This window comes from Crotalus tigris, unplaced genomic scaffold (assembly GCF_016545835.1).
Source record: "Crotalus tigris isolate CLP2741 ecotype Arizona unplaced genomic scaffold, ASM1654583v1 scf7180000017775.1145084777:2100578, whole genome shotgun sequence".
NCBI lineage: Eukaryota > Metazoa > Chordata > Lepidosauria > Squamata > Viperidae > Crotalus > Crotalus tigris.
This window is the reverse complement of record NW_024096626.1, coordinates 275,095-296,798: the sequence shown is the minus strand read 5'-3', so window position 1 is coordinate 296,798 and position 21,704 is coordinate 275,095. Positions and strand designations below refer to the sequence as shown.

At 38.6% G+C, this 21,704-nt stretch overlaps 1 protein-coding gene across 2 annotated transcripts in view; it reads right to left on the bottom strand.

Annotated features, from left to right (window-relative positions):
• Positions 1-12,195: 12,195 nt before the first annotated feature.
• TSPAN7 (tetraspanin 7) overlaps positions 12,196-21,704 on the bottom strand; it is a 109,969-nt gene continuing 100,460 nt past the window's right edge. For both annotated transcript variants that reach the window (XM_039342155.1, XM_039342154.1), the window contains 2 exons: positions 15,444-15,516; positions 12,196-13,248 (listed from right to left, as the gene is read on the bottom strand). In XM_039342155.1, the coding sequence (XP_039198089.1) occupies positions 15,448-15,516 (69 nt within the window). In that variant the 3' untranslated portion in view covers positions 12,196-13,248; positions 15,444-15,447. The remainder of the gene's footprint in view (positions 13,249-15,443; positions 15,517-21,704) is intronic.

Below are 21,704 nucleotides of genomic sequence, written 5' to 3'. Positions count from 1 at the left end.
TGTGGGCTGCAGCAAAAATTCATTTTTGTTCTATAAGAAATTTGTTCTTACTAATTTCATTCTTATCATGTGCTGAGTATGCAAAATAGAAAGAACCCTTCACATTTTATTGCCCTTAGCCCATGCCACAGTATTAATGATTTCTTGTTATGAAAGTTTTTCTTACTATATCCATCTTTGTAAGATCAAACACCTGCATTCATTTTGCAATTCACATTTTCAACCCATGTAGTTTTCTGAATCACATTAATCTTCAATGGACTTATTATCGAGCTGACTATCCCTTGGGGAATGTAATTAAACACATTCATTAATTCTCAGGGCAAGAAGGTTAATTACTTTTTAAAAATAAAAAACAAACCCAGCACTAATTGCCAATAATTTTTTAAATGGAATTGATATTGCAAGCTAGTTTTGATTTTTATTTAATGTACCTTCTAATAACAATCTTAGGAAAAACTAAAAATGAAAAAGCCGGTGAGCTTTCATGTCAGCCTCACCAAGAATTCATAAACAATACAGTATAGCAAACTCTCATATTGGCATCAGACTTTACTATTTGTATCCGGCTTTCAGAAGAGCAAGCTTTGCTACTGTCTTTGGAATATCTTTAAATCAGAAATGTTTACCATACCACTTGACTACTTGGCAAACAAGAACTGCCTTTATACTTCATGTTCCTTTCAAAAGGTGATTGATTAAGCAGTGCAGGCACTTAGGGCATATTCAGACTACAGCCTTCAGCTGCTCCTTTCCTCATTTGAGCTTGATTCTCAGCTACGTTAAGAAAATCTTGACAGTCCTGAGACAGATACTACACCAATGACATGTAAATTATTTAAGCTATCATCTTATTCCACCAGACAATCCTGCTGTCATGGCTCCCATGCTTCCATTCCTCTTGGTAGGTCTTGTTCATCACATAGATACATACTTTAAACACACACACACATACACACACACACACACACAGTTAAATCAAATGTTACATAAAATGTTAAAACATCAAAATGCACATATATGTAGGCATAACAATCAGCTTCAAAATAAACATCCATTTGTTGCACGGACTAGTTGAAAAGTTACTTTTTCAATGCCGTAATAACTTTGAACAGGGAATGGGACAACTTGCCGCAGCCAATTCGCTGCAGGACAATTTAACAATTCTATTTAATTATTTAAAATAAATAAAAATTATTTTAATTTTTCGCATTCGCATTTCATTCTATCCCTCTTTTTGCATCCTTTCTTCAATGATTCTATTCCACCTTTTCTTTGATATTAATGTAACTCTTGTCCCGCCGTGAGTTGTCCTGCGCCGAGTTGGCCGTGGCAAGTGGGCTGCAGTAAATTGTCATAGACCTCTTTGAACAGTGTGCTAAGAGGGCAGTCATTAAGTATAGGCAACCTATACTTAGTTAAGGGGGCATTCCTTTCTCCACAAAGTAGCCGATGAGCTGCATTAGCTTGTAATGAAGTAACATGCACCAAACAAAACATACAGTAATGCTTGAGGCAACTTAGGGAGGCAAAGAGTACATTAAAACTACAGCAGCCAGACACAGCTGGAAGTCCTATTTGCTCAGGGCACTGTCTATGTATGAAGCAACCTTATCCATTAATTTTGCTGAAAGGCTATAATAACAGAATCTCGCAAGTCAGAAGGCACATTTTCCTCCTTCACTTTTGTTTTCCAAAGTGCTGGGTGGGGGATTCCTTCTGAGATGCTTTCCATGCCTCCATTCTTTCTGTGGGCTGAGATAGCTTTGTCTTCTCCTTCAAAAAAGGTTGCTAGAGTTGTTTATTTTTAGTCCCGCCACCATTCCATACTTTTCTATTTCATTCATTAGAATATTACCTCTTTCTAATGGGTCTTCTATAAAGAACACCAAATCATCTGCAAATGTTTGCGCCTTGTATTCTTCGGTTTTAACCTTTAGTCCTTTTATCTCTTTGTTGTTTCTAATTTGAGTTAATAGCACTTCTAACGTTAGAATAAAAAGTAGAGGCAACATTACTAAAATATTACTAAAAAATTTAAAAAGGGGACTAGAAGGAAATATGGGGTTGCAAATTGTAAAGATTAAATATCTAGGAATTTGGCTCACCATAAGATGCTCTTCAAAAAAAAAGATAATTATAAAATTGATATTACAAATAAAAAAAGATTTAGAGATCTGGGGGAAACTACAATTAACTTTGTTAGGAAGGATTTCGGCGATTAAAATGAATATTTTACCGAAATTGTTATATCTATTTCAAACAGTTCCAATAAATTTGGGGAAATTTTTTTTGGACGAATTAAATAAAATGATCTCTAAATTTATATGGCTAGGTAAAAAAGCACGGATAAATGTTAAAGCGTTACAGGATAGTAGAAGTAGAGGTAGCCTTGGGCTCCCAAAATGGGAAATCTATTACCAAGCAACTGGATAAATCTAGAAAATAAAAGGGTTCTAACAATTGAATGTCATGATTTACAGGCTGGATGGCACTCATTTTTATGGGGAAAAGACAAGAAACCCCACACATACTTTTATCAGCATCAGATAAGGGATGCATTAATGTGGACATGGGAAAAAATAAAAAAAAATATTACATGAAAATTCCAATCTGGATCTCACCAATGGAGGCAATGATACACCCAAACACATTGGATAAAACAAAGATGATAAGGTATAATGAATTATTAGATAATCAAGGGAAGTTAAGATCAAGAGAGGAATTAAATGAACAGGGAATAATGATTGATTGGTGGCCATATACACAGATAAAATCAAAGTATAGCAAAGACAGGGAAGAGTATGGAATAAGCCGGATAGCAATTGGACAAAATATTGACAAACAAGGGTGGAAAATTTTTAACAAAAACCTACAAACTCTTATTAGAAGTTGAATTTGAAGAAGAAATAGTTAAGGGGCCAATGATAGCATGGGCATGAAATATAGGTAGAAATATAGAACTAGATGAATGGGAAAGAATTTGGAACAGAAACTACAAATTAAGGCTGTCAACTGCATACAAAAAAACCCAATATAAAATGTTCTATAGATGGCATTTAGCACCAGTGAGATTGGCCAAAATATATAAAAATATGAATCCGGATTGTTGGAAATGTAAAAATAAAGAAGGAACATTTTATCATATGTGGTGGCAATGCCCTAAAGCAAAGATCTACTGGGAGCAGATAAAGAGATGGATACAAGAAATAACAAAACAACAAATTGAACTTAAACCCGAAACATTTCTTTTAGGCATAATCAATCCAAAACTGGAAAAAAAATTCCAATACATCATTATACATATAATAACTGCAGCACGCATTGCATATGCTCAATGTTGGAAAAAGGAAAACATACCAACAAATGCAATGATTACACGTAAGATACTAGACTGTGCTGAGATGAAAAAACTTACTTTAGAATTAAAGGACAAAGAAATTACTGAATTCTATATGGTACATGTATTACAACTGGTTAGAACTGAGGAATAAAGAAGTACAAGAAGCAATGTAAATAAATGTAAGAGATATAGGACATAGTATTGTTAAGAAAAAAGAAAAGAATGTAAAAAAAAAAAAAAAGGTTGCTAGAGTTTTCTAGTGACATGGCCACCAGACAGTATACTTCGATTCTTAGACTGCAACCAGGTCTTCAGAAGGCAGCTCTTATTTAGGATCCTTGGTACAATCTAGGTGCCACTTTCAAAGATAAAAATGAGAAAAACCATGAAGCCATTCTTTCAAAAATAACAACATTGTCTATAATCTTGATTGCACAAGTGTAATGTATTTGTACTACCTGTGCCTTTACATTTGTTTCATGGCTCTGCATTGAGTGGAAACTGAAGAGGTAAGCAGATTGGTCAGTGAGGAGTCAACAGTTGCTTTCTTTGTCTTCCATATTGTGTCTTCATGAAGGCTTACATGAATTTCCATGCATATGTGTCTCTTGTGGTTTCCATTTTATTTTAGAAGATTCTTATGCCAATTTAACCCACTGCTTCTGAGTCACACCATATATAGACTTCAATCCATCTTTTAAATCAATGAAACTAAGGCCAACACTGTAATTTATTGAACTCCTTGGCTGTTTGAATACAACTTCATTATTGGTTCCCTAAGCAGCGAATGCAAGCAGATTTCCTCCACCATTTCAGTGCTGCTGTAGTTCTGCTTTGCTCAGTCTGAATTTACTACCTTATGTACACTTTCTGATAGTAAACCCAGTGAACAGAGCTAAGTTTACTTACAAATAGAAATGCTGCATATTTATGGTGGAATACATTTTAAGATGAACAATGCTGACAGAGAAATAATGGGCAACATGAAATCTGTTGTGAGGAATGAATGTTGTCTGAAAAAAAGGGGGAAATGAGAAAATAGGTAAAAAGTCTTCCGCCCATCTTGTAAATTGAATGAAATAGAAATGGATGCTTAAGAAGTGTACATTAAGATGGAATGGGTCCCAGATTAATGTAGAATGAATACAAATGTATGCCGAAGTGGTTTACTTATCTAGAGGGAATGAATAAGGGTCATATCATGAAACACATAAGAATGAAGAGGAAATGAGGTTGAGAGGAACACAGAAAAAAATAGCGATTCAGATGTCATTCATGTATTCATTATTCTCTATATTGTTTTCCCTGATTTCATTAGCATGGCAACATTATTTGTCTATAGTTTATCATATCTTCTGGTTGTTACACTTTAAATAAATGGAGAAACTCTACTTCAAATGCTAATAAACATTTAAATTTGAAAAATCACTGAATAACTGAATGTCTTGAAGTGATCTTAAATAATGATCACTAGGAAACATTTAATCCAGTGGTGGGATTCAGCCTGTTCGCACCGGTTCAGCAGAACCGATACCTAATTTTTTGTTGAATTCAGTGAACTGGTTATGATAAATCTGCTCAAGTCTCCCCTGCTGTTTCCCTCCACCCACCCTGTTACCTTCCACCAGCCCTCCATCACCGCCAGTGTGCTTTTTTTGCACACAGCATTGGCCAGCGTCTCCCTTCTCGGTTCTGGAAATGGCAGCCCCGTTTTCTGCCGCTTTCCTCCTGGCAGAAGGCAGGAAACAAAGGACGCTAATATGGAAGGATGCTAAGCTAAACTATGCCAGCTGGAGTTGGTGAGAAAGGCCAGGCTCCCCTTCGCCAATGGTTCTGCAAAGCCCCTGAGAAGTGGATCCACTTCCTGCAGGATTGGGCTTGGTACCTGCTTCAGAGGGCAAACAGAAAAACTTTGCTCTTTTTCTCCAGGAGGCTCTTGGAAATTGTCCCCTTTTGCCATCATTCCCCCCTGGCTCCAAAATGGTGGAGGGGGACTAGGTAAAGTCCATCCTCCACAGCATGGCAGTCCAGCTCAGGAGGGGAGTGAAAGGGAAGAGGCAGGCAGGGAACCCTTTAAGAGGTGCGTGTGTAAAAAACAAGCTAGACTGGGGGGAGTTGCCCCACACACCCCACACCTGCTTACTTCAGGACCCCCACACCCAGGCCACTCCCGCTTGATAACCTCCCCTCACCAGTTCAATGACCTGACTGCCTGCTCGCCTCTTCCCTTTCACTCCTCTCCTGAACTGAACTGCCATGCTACAGAGGGTGGACCTTACTTAGGCCCCTTCCACTGTTTCGGAGCTGGGGGGAGTGATGGAGAAAGGCTCTGCTGCCACTGCACAATAGCCATGTCTGCTGCTGGAGGGGCTTTCTTTGGTCCCTGCCATCCCTGCTATCCCGCTTCACCCTGCAGATCACCTGCCTGGCAGCAGCCTCCTCCGCCAACTCTCCCGTGGTTTGCACTGTGATGGGGGGACACAAGCCTCCCCTGCCAGCTCCCTCCACCAGCCCTGGTACCCCTCTACCAGCCCTCCATCACCACCACCATGCACCTGCTTGCACAAAACAGCAGCCCATGTGGGCTGCCTTCTTCCCAGCCACGAAAGAAAGGGAGAAAGACAGCTTACGGTAGCTTCCTTCGCCTCCCCGGGTGTCCTTAAGTCTTCCTTCCTTCCTTCTGCTGGTCAGCACTTTCTTGCTGCATTGCATTGGCTGGCATTTCCCTTCTCCATTCTGGAAATGGCAGCCTCGTTTTCTGCCACTTTTCTCCCGGCAGAAGGGAGGAAAGACGCTTCGTATGGAAAGATGCTAAGCTCTGGGAAAACTACTCCAGCTGGATCTGGGCAAAGAAGGCCAGGCTCCCCTTCCCTGATGGTTCTGCAAAGCCCTTGAGAAGCAGATCCATTTCCCGCACGTTTAGCCTCAATACCCACTTCAGACAGCAAGCAGAAGAGCTTTGCTCTTTTTCTCCAGGCCCTTTGAAATTGCCCCCCCCCCTTCGCTTTTCTGCCTTAAAATCTAAAGAAGACACTCAGCTTCTTAGAAAAATCATATCAGTAACTAACATATCCTCAGCTGATTAGTAGGAAAATGTGTCTGCTCTGGATTTTAAGGCAGAAAATCAAAGAGGGAAGACAATTTCAAAGAGATGCTGGCTGATGCAGGGTGGCAAGAAAGTGTGTGCAAAAAAGTGCTGTGGTGGCGACGGAGGGCTGGCGAAGGGATACCACGGCTGGTGGAGGGAGACGGCAGGGGAGGCCTGTGTAGATTTATCATAACCAGTTTAGGTATCAGTTCTGCTGAACCAGCGTGAACCGGATGGATCTCACCACTGACTCTCTCCTCTCTTAGCTGTTCGTATTGGAGTTAATAAATTGTGCTGGTCATAGTAAATAGCTATCTATAGCTATCTTAGGAATCAAGAACTGTTCCCTTAAGAGATAGCCTTCTGGGTAATGTAGTTTAAGTTACCTCGTCATATCTGTGTTCGGGCTGGCCACTGGGAAGGACTTCTGATTAGTTACCGGATTTCCTGGGTACGTGCTGGCCAGCGAAATCTTTATGAATTCCAGCCACGAGAACTGTTTGCTCCGTTAGCATGGAAGAAACTATCTCTTTTTACCTACGTGTTGGAGTCAGATTACGAAATGTACTTCAGAAGAATTCCTACAGAAACTGTGAGTTGATGTTTAGAGAATGCCTGACAAATTAAAGTAATCTGCATGAACCCTTTCCGTGGAGTTAATGTCTGTATCAAGCAATAGCCAGTTCCCTTTGTTTGTAACAGAACAGTAAAAAGAGTTATGTTTCTGAATGCTCATCTGCCTGCCTAGAGTAAAAAGAGATAGAAAGAAAAGAGATGTGTGTTTAAATCCTTATTTGCCTGCCTAAAGAAAAAAGAAAAGGACTCTCTTTGTGTTTAATTAAGAAACTGCTCTGAGATGGAGGATTTGCATGATAAAGCCAGCTAGCCAGCTCATTCTGCATGTGAAAGCCGACAGCTCCTACAGAAGTTTCTTTGCATTGAAATGGTCACACGCAAGATAAATAATCTCAGCCTACATTTAACCAAACCCACTATCCAGTTGTTTCCTTGACTCTTGCTTAAAAGAACTAACGAAACCAACCCCCTTTAGAGTTGCAAAGCACCCACAGTCCAAGTTGGGATTTCAATCTCGGGAGATCAAACTCTTAAAGATTCCAGAATCGGACGGCCAGCCTTGCAATTCTCATAAAGGGGAACGGCAGCAGCTAGTTTATCCTAAGTGTAGTCTAGGTGCAGCGCCCTCTGGTGCGAATCTGCAAACAGACTTGTATTCAAGCTATCTGTACACAGTGCACCCTAGTGATCAAAGAGTAAATTCTACTGAAGTCTTCTAAAGTACCAAGGGAATCCTCTGAGTCTTCCCTAGTCATGGCAGAGGACCCCAATGTGCCAGAAGAGCTGGTCCCTCCAACTACCTTCAACATGTGTGCAGAACTTGATGTCCAAAATTTAGAAAAGGCAGAAACATCTCAGAAACCTTATGACTTGAGGCAGCAAAGAAGGCTTACTGAAGCCATGAGGTCACGCCTGCTGGAGAATTGGGATAGGCTTTATCAACGTCATGAAAAGTCCTGCGAGAAGCTGCAAAAACTCTGCAATGCATCCAAAGATGAGCCTTCCCCCGAGCGCATCCGCTCATTGGAAGAGGATATGGAGGGGCTTCCCATGCAATGGATAGGTTATGAACACCGCCTCATAGACATTCAGTCTCAGGTAGGAGATTCAACACTCAAAGAGGAAATACAACATCTCAAGCTGCTAAACAAAAAGCGTGAGAAGTTCCTACAAAGTAGTACAGATCTTTCCCAAACTGATCTTTGGGAGAAACACACACTGAGCGAGAAGGCCGAGTCCGAAGTCACCCATCGCTCGCCTGTGCCATCCCAGCGGTCACATGTAGCTTCCTCTCACTTCTCTAAGAAAGCCTCGTCCTTTCTTCTTAAGTCACAATGGTCTCAGGCATGTACCAGCATTTCATAGCAATCTTCTGTCACAGGCTCCTCCTGTCCTTCTAAAGCATCTTCTCATCATAGCCATTTGTCCTGAGTCTGAAGGGCAGAGATATTTGCCACTCAAGCTGCACAAGCACGAGTTGAAGCTGCGGTGGTTGCAGCAGCTTTATGTGTGGCAAAAGCAAAGCAACTGCAAAAGGAAGAAATGGCTAAAAAAAGGGAAGGAATGGCCAAAGCTCGGGCTAAACAAAGGGAAGGAATGGCCAAACCTCAGGCCAGCCTCGAGGCCGCAGAAATAAAAGCTCAGGCCAGACTTGAGTTTCTATAGCATGAACGGGAGGCAGCAGAAATAGCAGCAGGGCTGCAGCTTTACAGGTAGAGGCTGAGGCTGAAGGCTTCATGCACAATTTTGAAGGACCAGAAAGTGGAAGCTTGCACAGCCATGTTAAGGCCTACGTGGATGATCAGAATGCGCTACGACATGAGCAGGAAGGAGCGACATGGTTGACCACAGAACTCCCGAAACCAAGTGAACGAGAATCTCAACCACCAGATGTGCAAACTAGTTAGAAAGCCGATATTGTACCATCTGGATCACAAGACCTCCCCTTCGGATCTGTAAAACTTACCCCAACAAACCAAGATGCATGGGGTAATTGGATTAGCCCATTTGCAACAACGAAGACTCCCCAGCAGGTGGGCACACAAAAAGCCGCAATACCTAAGCTCAATGCAAAGACAAGAGAATTCCAGCCAGACCTTCAAGGCAACTCGAAAATGGACTTCTGGCCCACTGAATGGGATCAGCCTGCCTGGCAGCGAAGAGAACAACTCTTGTATGCGTCATGGGAGGATGCCCTCATCAGGAAGTACTCTGTAGAAAACTACCAGCCATTTTTGGCACATGCTCCTGCTCTTGGGAGCTATGCCTATGAGGATCAACAAGAAGTCCCTAATCGTAGCCTCAGCATGGTTCCAAAATGCACCCAGAGGCAACCGCGAGTGTCAATTGCATGTCAGTATGTGGTGACTCACCATTCCCTTGTTCATGCCACCAGATCCGCTTAGCTAAAGTTTACCCCACCGGATGCCCAGAAGAAGCCATGAAGATGTATGTAATAATGAATACACAAAGCAATCATTCATTAGCTATGTCAGCATTCTTCAACTTCTTTGATGTCCAAAGTAAAGAAATGCCTTTCACAATATCAACGTGCACTGGGCCGCAGAGCACAGCGGGGAGGAAAGTCACTGAGCTCTGCATAGAGATTAGATGGGAGTTCACGGTTTCCACTGCCACCATTGCTAGAATGGGATGCCTTACCAGATAATCCAAGTCAGATTTCAACACCAGAAGTAGCAAGCACCATTAGGGGACTTTGTTCCCAAAGACATGTATAAACAACAATGGAGACAAGTTCAACTGCTCGCCAACACCTTCTGGAAGTGCTGGAAGCAAGAATACTTGTCTACCCTACAGGATTGCCACACATGGAAGACCAAAGAGCCTAACCTCGAAGAAGGGGACCTGGTCTTGTTGAGAGACAAGGACGCACATCGGAACTCTTGGCCCATAGGGCTTGTGCACCAAGTTCTACCCAGCTCTGATGGACTAGTTTGCCAAGTTGAAGTCCAGATCGTGAAGCCACAAGAGTCATGTCGTGACTCACAGACTCTCATTAAAAGGCTTTACACCAGACCGATCACCGACCTGGTACTGCTGCTGAGGAAGACTGAACCTAAAGATTGAACCACGAACTATGCATGTTTTGTGTTTACCTCAATAGTCACATTGTTTGATGCTATGCCTTTGCTTATTTTAGTTAATAGTTAGCTAATAGTGGAAATTGTATAATTCCAGGCGGGGAGTGTGCTGGTCAGAGTAAATAGCCATCTTAGGAATCAAGAACTGTCCCTTTAAGGAATAGCCTTCTGGGTAATGTAGTTTAAGTTACCTCCTCATATCTGTGTTCAGACTGGCCACTGGGAGGGACTTCTGATTAGCTACCGGATTTCCTGGGTATGTGCTGGCCAGCGAGGTCTTTATGAATTCCAGCCACTGTTTGCTCCGTTAGCTTGGAAGAAACTATCTCTTTTTACCTACATGTTGGGGTCAGATTATGAAATGTACTTCAGAAGAATCCCTACAGAAACTGTGAGTTGATGTTTAGAGAATGCCTGACAAATTAAAGTAATCTGCATGAACCCTTTCCATGGAGTTAATCTGTCTGCATCAAGCAATAGCCAGTTCCCTTTGCTTGTAACAGAACATAAATAAAGTATGAATGTCCTGGATCTAGCCAGCATTATTCATTCCATATCCATTAGTAAATACATACACAGGCATCCAACATTAAAGGATTAATTTGAAAAATATAACAATATTAACAACAACAACTAACAGTTGTGGGCAGTAGTAACACTCACTTCTAATTTTAGTAATAGGACCATAGTAGCTGCCACGGTTGTCAGGTGCAAGCGGCAGGTATAAAATATAAGTAATTCTGCTTAATTATTTCATATCAGATTGCTGCTAAAAATCCAGGAGGAACATGACCAGTCCAAAAGCAGGATTTTGTTGTTAATTGGGCTTCTGAGGATGTACCTTATACCACGATCCTTTTGCAAACATTGTCTGACAAGAAAAAAAATACAAAAAACTGGTATTCTAGCAGGATGAAATTCAAAATGAATGTGATTACTGTGATCAAAAATAATTGTTGTTGAAACCTCCTTCTCCCTTTTACATATAGCCAAATATGGCACAGAAAAATGAAATCATTCCCATCAGCATCAGTATTGTGCAATTGGCAAATCATCCTGAAAGTTTACACATGTGTTTTAGCCCTAAAAGCCAGCATTCTAACATGTCTTTTTCTCTGCTGATTGCGTGACCAGGCTTCTCAGTTTGAGCCTCAATGCATGCCATGTAATGAGCCTGCAGAATTGGTCAGAGATTTCTCAGAACCTGATCTCAATTGTTGATTCAAGATTCTAGTTCAATTCACTGGAGAACAGAGGAAGGAGTCATGGGGCAAAGTCAGCGGATCTTAGTGCCTAATGTTTATCAAAGCTTGAGAGGAGTGCAATCACAAATCACACATGATAAACCTCTCTTTTATCAGAGAGTCATCCAGATGTTCCTTTATCTTCAGATGAAATCAAAGTTAACATCTTGCTCTTGTATTTCACAAAGTATCACTGAAAAGCCTACTTTAATGGCAAAACCAAGCACTAAGTTCAGGTTGCATGTGGTAATAATTAACAGCTGAACCAAAGGAACATTATTAATATGTAATACTAACATGGTTATTAGAAAAAAAGAATATCATATATTACTCACTATAGAACAGTGGTTCTCAACCTTTTTATACGGCGACCCTGGTCATAAGGATGTGCCGCCCATGCGCAGTGCCGCCCCCATGTGCGGCGGCGCCCCCATGCACGCCGCCCCCATGTGCACTGGCGCCCCCATGCGTGGCGGTGCCCCCATGCTTGGTGGCGCCCCCATGCGCGGCACGCATGCACGGCAGCACCCCCATACATGGCGTGCATGCATGCGGCACCCCCATACATGGCGCACATGCGTGGCGGCACCCCCATGCGCGGTGCACATGCGCGGCGGCGCCCCCTGAGGGGAAAAAATGGCGGATCGCGTTGTTTGGCGACCCCCGTAAAATGGTCATTCGACCCCAAATGGGGGCGCGACCCAAAGGTTGAGAACCGCTGCTATAGAACATGCCAGCAATCATGATATTTTCAGACATGTTTTAAAGCACTTTTATAAGACTGCCACTGAAAACGAGATATCAAGAGTGCAAAAACTGAATTGAAAAATAAAGCAAAGCCAGTAGAAATCTGTAATGGTTCCATTTATTAATATGTATATCACAAATACAATATCAATGCATTCTTGTCGGCATGCTAGACAGAGGCCTTATTAAAAAAATCCTAGGTTTTTTAAAAAGGTCTTAAACTTTTGCTCTCCATCCTGAAAAATATTCCACACATTCTTTTTGTTATTATTATTTTGATTGATTTGACAATGAATTTGGTGGCAACTTCAATGCAAAAGGAGAATGAAACAGAAATAAGGGTATAAGAAAAAAGTTGCATTACAGCACAATCTGATTCATAATTTATCTAATCAAAGAAAGCAAAACTACCAGTTTCACAGTAAGCAAACAACACACCTTAGTAACGGTATTACAGAAGATCAGATTCTGAGGCAAAATGCACTAGACAAAGGCCTATTGGCAAAAACACTAGGCATACAACACTGATCAAGAATGTAAGATGTAGCAGAATATCAATACATTAATTTCCCTCAACCAGATTTTGCAGATTTATTTTCAAGTATTCCCCAAGTTATGTAATTGATTTTTTCTTATTTTGGGCAGTTGTTTGACAGGGGAGATTAGATAGACTGACACACTTTAGTAAAAGCTCTAAACAAAATCGAGAAATTAAAAACTTGATAAACCAAAATAATATATATTTTTCTATACAGGTTTAACATGGATGTGTGCAACATTTATTAACCATGGTGAAAGGCTAATGGTGCCCTCCAGTCACTACATGCACAGCCTAATCATTGCTGTCAATGAATTACCTCCGCTAACCTTACAATGCAACTACTGTCTGATCAAGAACAAACATACAGTGCCATCATACGCACAGTTGTTGAGATGGAGTGTACAGTACTGGATGCTCAATGGTTCAGGCTACTTTTTGTGGCACGACAGTACTTCACGGAATGGTACATTACGCATGGTACAAAGTTGAGAAAGTGTTTTCTTTATGTGTGTATACTATAGTTGTGTTATGTGTGCTCTAACATTCTTTAGAAGTCTTCCAAGAATTTTCTAGTTCCTGATTGAAAACAGGTACTGTATTTCACACTCCTGGAGATGTACAGAAAGAAAGAGAATAATACATTGTTTTCATTTCCATCAATCATAAGATTTCTATTGGGTAAATATATTTTCTTCCAAGTGACTCTGATGGAGAAGTTAACTAATTCATCAAAGAAAAGAACTCTGGGAGCAAGCAACCTAATATATTGGTAATAGTTTCTCCTACACTACATCCTCAAGGGACATCAAATGAACATTTCTCCCCTGCACTGCAACTTTGGTGATTCCTTTAAGTGGTACTCCTGTAAAATCATTAAGGGAATCACCAATTTTAAACACATTTTTTGCCATATGGTAGTTGTCATTATGAATAATTAGGAACTCAAGATCTAGCTCTATTTAATCCATGGGAATTATATAATATATACCACATGATCAAGACGTCCTGCATTGACTTCAATGTCTTAACAGTACATGTTGTTTCTGCATACAAATAACTGTTACTGGCAATGAAATTACAGTATCAGAATCCCTGGAAACGTTGGACTAAGGCTAAGCCATTCCTATGAATGCAAACAGTTTCTATGTCCTCAGAAATTCCTCCATTTTCTGAAAGATAATTAATAATATAATATAATAATGTTTTTATCAATAATGGAGAATATTTGTAGCTCAGGGTTGAAATGAGGGGTCTGTGGTGCTTTCTGAGCTTGGTTGTTTCCTTGCAGACAACTCATTACCCAAATTATCCAAATTAAGTAACATCATCATTGCTAGTGATGTTATAGGACTAGCACTGATGAAGTTAAGTAAATTGAGTAATGAAATATCTACAAGCAAACAACCAAACTTAGGGAGCACCAACGACCCCTCACATCTGTTTTTGTGTGTATGAATCTCCTCTTCCACTGAATTAAAAGGGAATTCGTACAAGGATATGTGTTCAGGGCACTGACCTATATGCTCATATATCACTTTGGATGAGGTAAACAGATCACTGGGCATTTAGCATAGATCTAAAACACGGATAGCTTCAAGAAGTAATAATCTGCATTCCGTGCCCAGAACAGTCTGGCACGTAGTGGACTTGCTCTAAACATTCTGGTTCCGTTTGGATTGTTTACTGTTGCATTGAGTTCCTGCTCAAGCTTCGGTTCTACTATGAAAGACATGGACCAGCTTCCTTGCGGTGCATATTATCATAGGAGTAAGAAAACATGCATAGCTATGGTAAGGATCCAATTTCTCTGTGAATAAGCATGATTTATGCATAAGCTTATGCTCATTAAAAACACTCCTGGCTGAATGGGAATCAAATGGGTAGAAAGTCAAATCCAAGAGCACTCTACAATTGTACCTTTAGGTTTTTTTTTAAACGGAATCAAATGAGATCATTTTTTAACATCAGTAGTTCTAGTGGCCAAGAATGTTTCTCTGGCTTCTCTGGATAAATTTTACCTTTTAAACTACATCTAATCCACTACTTACAACAGTTCATTTAATGACCATTCAAAGTTACAAAAGCACTGCAAAAAGTGACTTTTGACCATTTTTCACACTTACGACCATTGCAGCATCCCTATGGTTACATGATCAAAATTCAGATGCTTGGTAACTGGGTCATATTTATGACAGCTGCAGTGTCCTGGAGTCATGTGATTGCCTTTTGCACCCTTCTGACAAACAAAGTCAATGGGGAAGCCAGATTCACTTTACAACTGTATTACTAACTTAACCACTGCAATGGTTCACTGCAAGAAAGGTTGCAAAATGGGGCAAAATTCACTTAACAACTATCTCGCTTAGCAAGAGAAATTTTGGGCTCAATTGAGGTTGTAAGTCAAGGATTACCTGTACTAATTTTAAACATGGGTTTAGGGTTGCCAAGTTTTATAGCGATGGGAATGAGACCACACATTCCAGAATATCAGCAAGGGGAGTATTTTAAAATGCCATTTTTGTCTATTAATTTAAAATAAAAAAAATAGAAAACCGTATTATAAGATGGTCACTTACAGAATGTTTTTTATTGTTCTGCTTTATCATTAATGCCATTCAGCACGGACTGTGTTTCCATTGATATAAACCACCCAGATAACATTGGTTGAGGCTGATGGGAGTTGTGCTGACTGCAATTAAAAGGCCAGGCTGGGGAGAGCAGCTATAAAATCTATCTTCCTCCAAATGGAAAGCAAAGCCTTTGACTGACTCTGAAAAAGGCATGCAGCTGTACGGAATCTCACCTTGTTACACCATCTCATACTGATTGGCAGTAATAAACCGGGACAGACAGCACGCCAACAGCATGCCAATCAGCTGCAAAAGAGATAGAAAAAGAATCATGCATTTAATCCACTCCTGAAATACACTGAGTCTGCAAAAAGGATTTTAGATTTTTAAATTTGTGGTAATATGTAAAATGAAATAATATATAATAAAGTCTACAGCCAAAATAAAAACTTCAAACTAATGCAAACAGGAAAGAGGCAATTCTAATAATTTATTTGATACACCTCTCCCTTTTTATCCCCCCTCCCTTTTTAAGACAGCACTGATTTCATTGTATTTGCCTCTAAGCAATCTATCTTTTCTAGGAGGTGGGAGTGGAATTGAAGCCATGTCCTATCGGCTTTATTCTTTTCAGAATGAAGCACTGTGTTGGAAGAAGGCACTATGAGTTCGTAAGAGATTAAGTTAGTCTAGTAAAGCACCAAGCTACAAACTAGGAGAGGCATGAAAGTTGGCTGAGTGACTTTGGGCCAATCACTTTTTCTCAGCCCACATCAGTGTTTTTGTTGTGGGGAAAAAATAGGAGGAGGGAGGAGTATTAGATAAGTATGCTGCCTTGAGTTGTTTATAAAAATAATTAGGTGAGATTTTTAAAAATCTAATATCTATCTTGGTGGGGAACATGCACTTTAATCCTAGAACAGGGGTGTCAAACTGCCGGCCCGCGGGCCTGACACATCACCAGGAAACCGTGCCCACCCCATTGCTGGTAATGGAGAAAAAGCTCCGATACATCACGTGATGTCATGAGTTTGACATAGGTGTCCTAGAAGTTCTACATATAGTTATTATCTTTCATTTTTCAGTGGGCTGTTGCTCAATTTTAGAGGTGTAATTTCAGGGGTTCCACTAAATAAGTTGGAATTAAAATTTTTCATATGGACCATAAATTGTTGACCAATTTATGGGATGGAAAAAGGCTGCATCGGTTATATGTTTACTGATATATGTGCAGGCAAATACAAATGTCAGGTTAAATATTGTTTATATGCCTACAGGTAAGCAGTTGATGAGGACAGAATGGTGATATCGAACCTTCTCAATGATTGTAGCTAGGGTATAACCTCCAGATCAAAGTACTCTCCCGAGTAGTTGCTGAGCTGAAGTCAGTCAGCACAGTGAATTTCAGATTTTATTATGCTGCCTCGTACCTAGCTGTACATGTACCTCACAGGATTCTCTTGTTTCCTTCTATGTTGGCATAGCAACAGTAGATGATCAGATACAGAATAACTTCAGATGTTATAAATACTTTGGAATTTAGCTAGCAGCATCTATTTTCAAAATTAAAACAAAAACAAAATGCATAGGGAAGATATTCAGGATATGTGTGAATTTAGCCTGCAGAGTGTTCTTACGAAAGCTTCTTTATTAGATGTTAGAAACAAATGCCACTAGATAAAAAAAAGGTGAGAGACACTTGCTTTCAATATACAAAGCTGTTACCCGTAGACTACTGAAGCATCTCATATTTTGGAATAATGAAATTAATTTGGGATGGCTCTGTAACATGACTGGTGAGTATGCTAGAATGGAAAATATTCAAGAAAGAAGATTAAAACTATACACTCACAGCATAGCTGTATAAGCTTGCTATATAGGCCATAGCAAATACTCTTAATTGTTTTTCCAAATGGTTCAATACTGTTTCATCCACACTTCATCAGCCCAGTAAGGTGTATGAGGTTTGGGAGTCTTGACTGCCATCTTTCTGCAGCTTTCCTTGAGGGTTGCCATTTTCTAACGTGACCAAAAACCTTCACACTTGCTTCTGTAGTTACCTATGTGGATTAGCAATCTGCTTCTTTCATTTTTTTAGAAGGCCCACCATGAAAGTATCACAAACATTAAGAAAATGTTTAGCTTTGTTTCACTGAATGTCTTAGAAATGCTTATACGGAAATAAAAGAAATAGCATTCCTCAAACCAGTAGAAAATATTTTGTTATAAAATAGAAAGTGATAAATTATTGAAAATGTTTAATAAGAAGTCACTATTTGAAAATAGGTAAAATAATGACTGAATGAAATGGAAGATATGAAGACATAAAGCAATTTTTGAAAGAAATTCTGGGGAATTATGTTTTAAAAAACCTTATCAGCAATTTATTTTGGACAATGTCTAGAGATAAAATTCAGATGTGAAAATGAAAAACAAATTAAGGGGTAAATAGATGTGAACATTCTATAGTATTGGTAACCATTGGTAAAAATTTTCCCATGTTTTAAAATAAATTGTATCTTCTTTCTCTTTCATTTCTAAAGTTAATCTATCCATTTCAGCACATTCAAGTATTTTTGTTATTATAATCTGATCAGATGGTAAATTTTCATTTTTCCAAAATTGGGCAAATGTTATTCTTGCGGCTGTTAACACATGTATTACTAAATACTCATTCTCTTTTCTATAATTCAAACCTAATATTCCTAGCAAACAGAGTTCTGGTTTAAATTCTATCTGTATTTTAATCATCTTTTCTAGCCACATATGAATCTTAAACCAACATTTCTTACATTAGGGCATATCCACCAGAGATGGTAATAAGTGCCTGGTTGTTATTTACATTTCCAACACATATTTGATACATTTTTAAACGTTTTCTCTAATCTAACTGGTGTCATGTGCCATCTATAAAACATTTTATATAAAATTTCCTTATATGCAGCTGCTTTATTAAGTTTAATATTTCGGTCCCATAGTTTTTGCCAATCTTTTAAATCTATAGAAAAACCAAAATTCTTTGCCCACACTATCTTTGTTTCTTTCACTTGTTCTTCTTCCATCTTCCAGTTTAACAAAAATTTATAGAGTTTCTTAATCACATTTTCATCTGTTTTCAAGAGTATTTTATCTAATGGTGTCTGTTCTTTGTAAAATCCCATTATTTTTACATCTTTTTCATATCTTGTTTAAATTTGCAAATATGACCACCATGTTAAATCAATACCATTTTGTTGAAGATCTTGCCTATCTTTAAGTTTTCCTTCTTTATCATAGTTAATTAAGTTCGGATACGCAAATGCTTCCATTGTTGAAAGCCACTCAGGTATGAGAAAAGGTTATGAAACTTAAAGAGATAATTGATAATTTGTATTTATATTTCATGATTATTTGTATGAACTTGTCTTTTTCTGTTTTTTTCTTTTTCTTTTGTATTTGTGATATATAGTAAATTATAACCAATAAGTAATATATTACTATTTTAAAGTTATTACAACTAATTAGTATTAAGCATTGTTAATTAGTAAAATGAATGAGATATATTGATTAACTTGTTATTTACATGACTATATTGAAAGCTGTTTAATACTAGAGCAATCATTAAGATTTAATATGTATACCGGACGGGTTTACTTGCTGAAGCGATGTTTTTTTTGTGAGATTGATCCCACTTTTGTATTTACCCCCTTCCTTTGGTTTAACATTTTGTATGTCTCCCTTTGTTTTACCTCTGTTGACCCTATTCCCTTGTTACCCTTAAAAAACTCAATAAAATATTTGTTAAAAAAAATAGATGTGAACAGTTTGGTCTAGTGCAGGCATATCAAACTGCCAGCCTGCGGGCCAGATGCGTCACGCCAAAACCACGCCCAACCCATTGCGGAAATGGGGAAAAAGTCCTGATACGTTGTGACATCGCGAGTTTGACATGCCTGGTCTAGTGGATAAGGCTCCTGGATAGAAACCAGGAGACTGTGAGTTTCAATTGTACTTTAGGCCTCTCTCTCAGCCCAACTCACCTCAAAGGGTTGTTATAGAAGAAGAAAGAAGTATTAGATATATTTGCCACTTTGAGTTATTTATAAAAATAATGAACATGGGATAAAAATATTCAGATCTAAATCTGAATATTACAAAGTATTACTAAGTATTACTAAGGCTTAAAATATATTGGACTTTTTACTGATCAATTGATAAATATTAAACATTTGACCTACAAGTATGTCAAATGGATTATATGCTAAAATTAAATTTAAAAAGTTCAAGTTAAGAGCTGACTTTTCAAATATGTGATTTAGCCTTCAATTAATTAGCTACTTTGAAAAATAGGAATGGGAATTTTTTGTGCTTTATATGCATGATAAATTTTAAAAGTATGCATGCCACCTGATTAATAACAAAAATGTTTTAATAAAAGATGCAAAGAGGGTATGAATTTAGAAGACAACTTTGTATAGAACTTCAACTTATGCCTATTATATCAATTAGTTAACAGCAAGATGATTAAAATTAGAACAAAATTTCTGTCTTCCATCTTTAACAAGGTAAATTGTTCATACAACACTATTTTTTCTAAAAAAAATCCCCACCAAATGATTAAAATTTTAAAACTCTGAATATTTATAAATATTAAAAATAAAGAACTTTCTTTGGTCAAGGGGAGCTTGCATGTACTTGAGGTAAGAATTTCTGATGTAAGAATATACATGTTCTTACGTTATGTTGAACTGATATAGATTTTTAAATAAAAATAGAGTAAAGGATTGAAGAATTATCATTTTTCTTTTAAATTTTTTTTGCCCAGTTTACATGTTAAGGGAAAAACTTCTTACGCAATATATTGTATACACGATGGAGTGTGAACTATCTGCAATCAAGAAAACACCAAGATATGATACTAGATGGTATAATTAAAAAATGGAAGCAGTGTATGACACTCTGAACAAGGCAAATTGTATACTCAGGATTATTAGGAAAGGGACTGAAAATAAAACCTACCAACATTGTAATGTAATGTTATAGAAATTATACACAATATCCATATTTGGAATATTATTCCTACTTCTGATTGCCACATAACAGCTGAAAACAGTAAAAACAGTATAGAAGGTGGCAATTAAAATGATCAAGGAGCTTAAACATCTTTCTTATGAGAAATGGCTAGAGTGTTTGGTACTCTAGCTAGTAATAAAAGTGATGGATCAAGTAAATGACTAAGGTGCATAAGGTGTATAAATCATGCATGATATGGGGAAAGTGGACGTACTGTAAATGTTTTTCTCCTACTCAACACTTTAGGATTAAGACGTCTTGAAAGAGATTAGAATAGAATAAAATTAGAATTAGAAATAGATATTATATAATGTATAATTGTCCACTAGGGATCTCAGAGTCCTAGAGGATAATCACTTAGATATGAGCCAGCAGTGTGCTGCAGCTGCCAAAAAAGCCAACACAGTGCTGGGTGCATTAACAGAGGGATAGAATCAAGAACACGTGAAGTATTAATACCACTTTACAATGCCTTGGTAAGGCCACACTTGGAATACTGCATCCAGTTTTGGTCACCACGATGTAAAAAAGATGTTGAGACTCTAGAAAGAGTACAGAGAAGAGCAACAAAGATGGTTAGGGAACTGGAGGCTAAAACATATAAGGAACGGTTGCTGGAATTGGGTATGTCTAGTTTAATGAAGAGAAGGACGAGGGGGTACATGATAGCTGTGTTCCAATATCTCAGGGGTTGCCACAAAGAAGAGGGAGTCAAGCTATTTTCCAAAGCGGCTGAAGGCAGGACAAGAAGCAACAGATGGAAACTAATCAAGGAGAGAAGCAACCTAGAACTAAGAAGAAACTTCCTGACAGTTAGAACAATTAAACAGTGGAACAACCTGCCTCCAGAAGCAGTGAATGCTCCAACACTGGAAGTTTTTAAGAAGAGATTGGATAGCCATTTGTCCGAAATGATATAGGGTTTCCTGCCTGAGCAAGGGGTTGGACTAGATGACCTCCAAGATCCCTTCCATCATCATCATCATCATCATCATCATTATTATTATTCTGGATTTAGTACCGTCAGACATGATAATGGTTACTAACATTAAAAGAAGATTGGAGAAATTCATGAAGGACACGTCTACCATAGGCTATTAGTTCTAAAGATTCTATACGTTGGAAGCAGCATTCTTCCAAATACCAGTTGCAGAGGAACAACTGGCAGAAAGTATGTCTTTATCTCCTGCATATGACCATAGTGGCATTTGTCTGGCTGGTTTGAGAAACAAACTGCTGAGCTAAGAAAGAACTTTGGCCTGATCCAACAGGACTGTTCTTATTTCATATGATTCTAGTATTTTAATAGTAGTGTAGAGTACCTCAGTTGAAACCAAACATATTTAATATATCCTAGCCTGCTATTGAGAGCTAATAGTTAAAGGATGGTTTTCATAATACTGAATTCTAAATCAAACAAAATCATAACTGTTTACAAAACA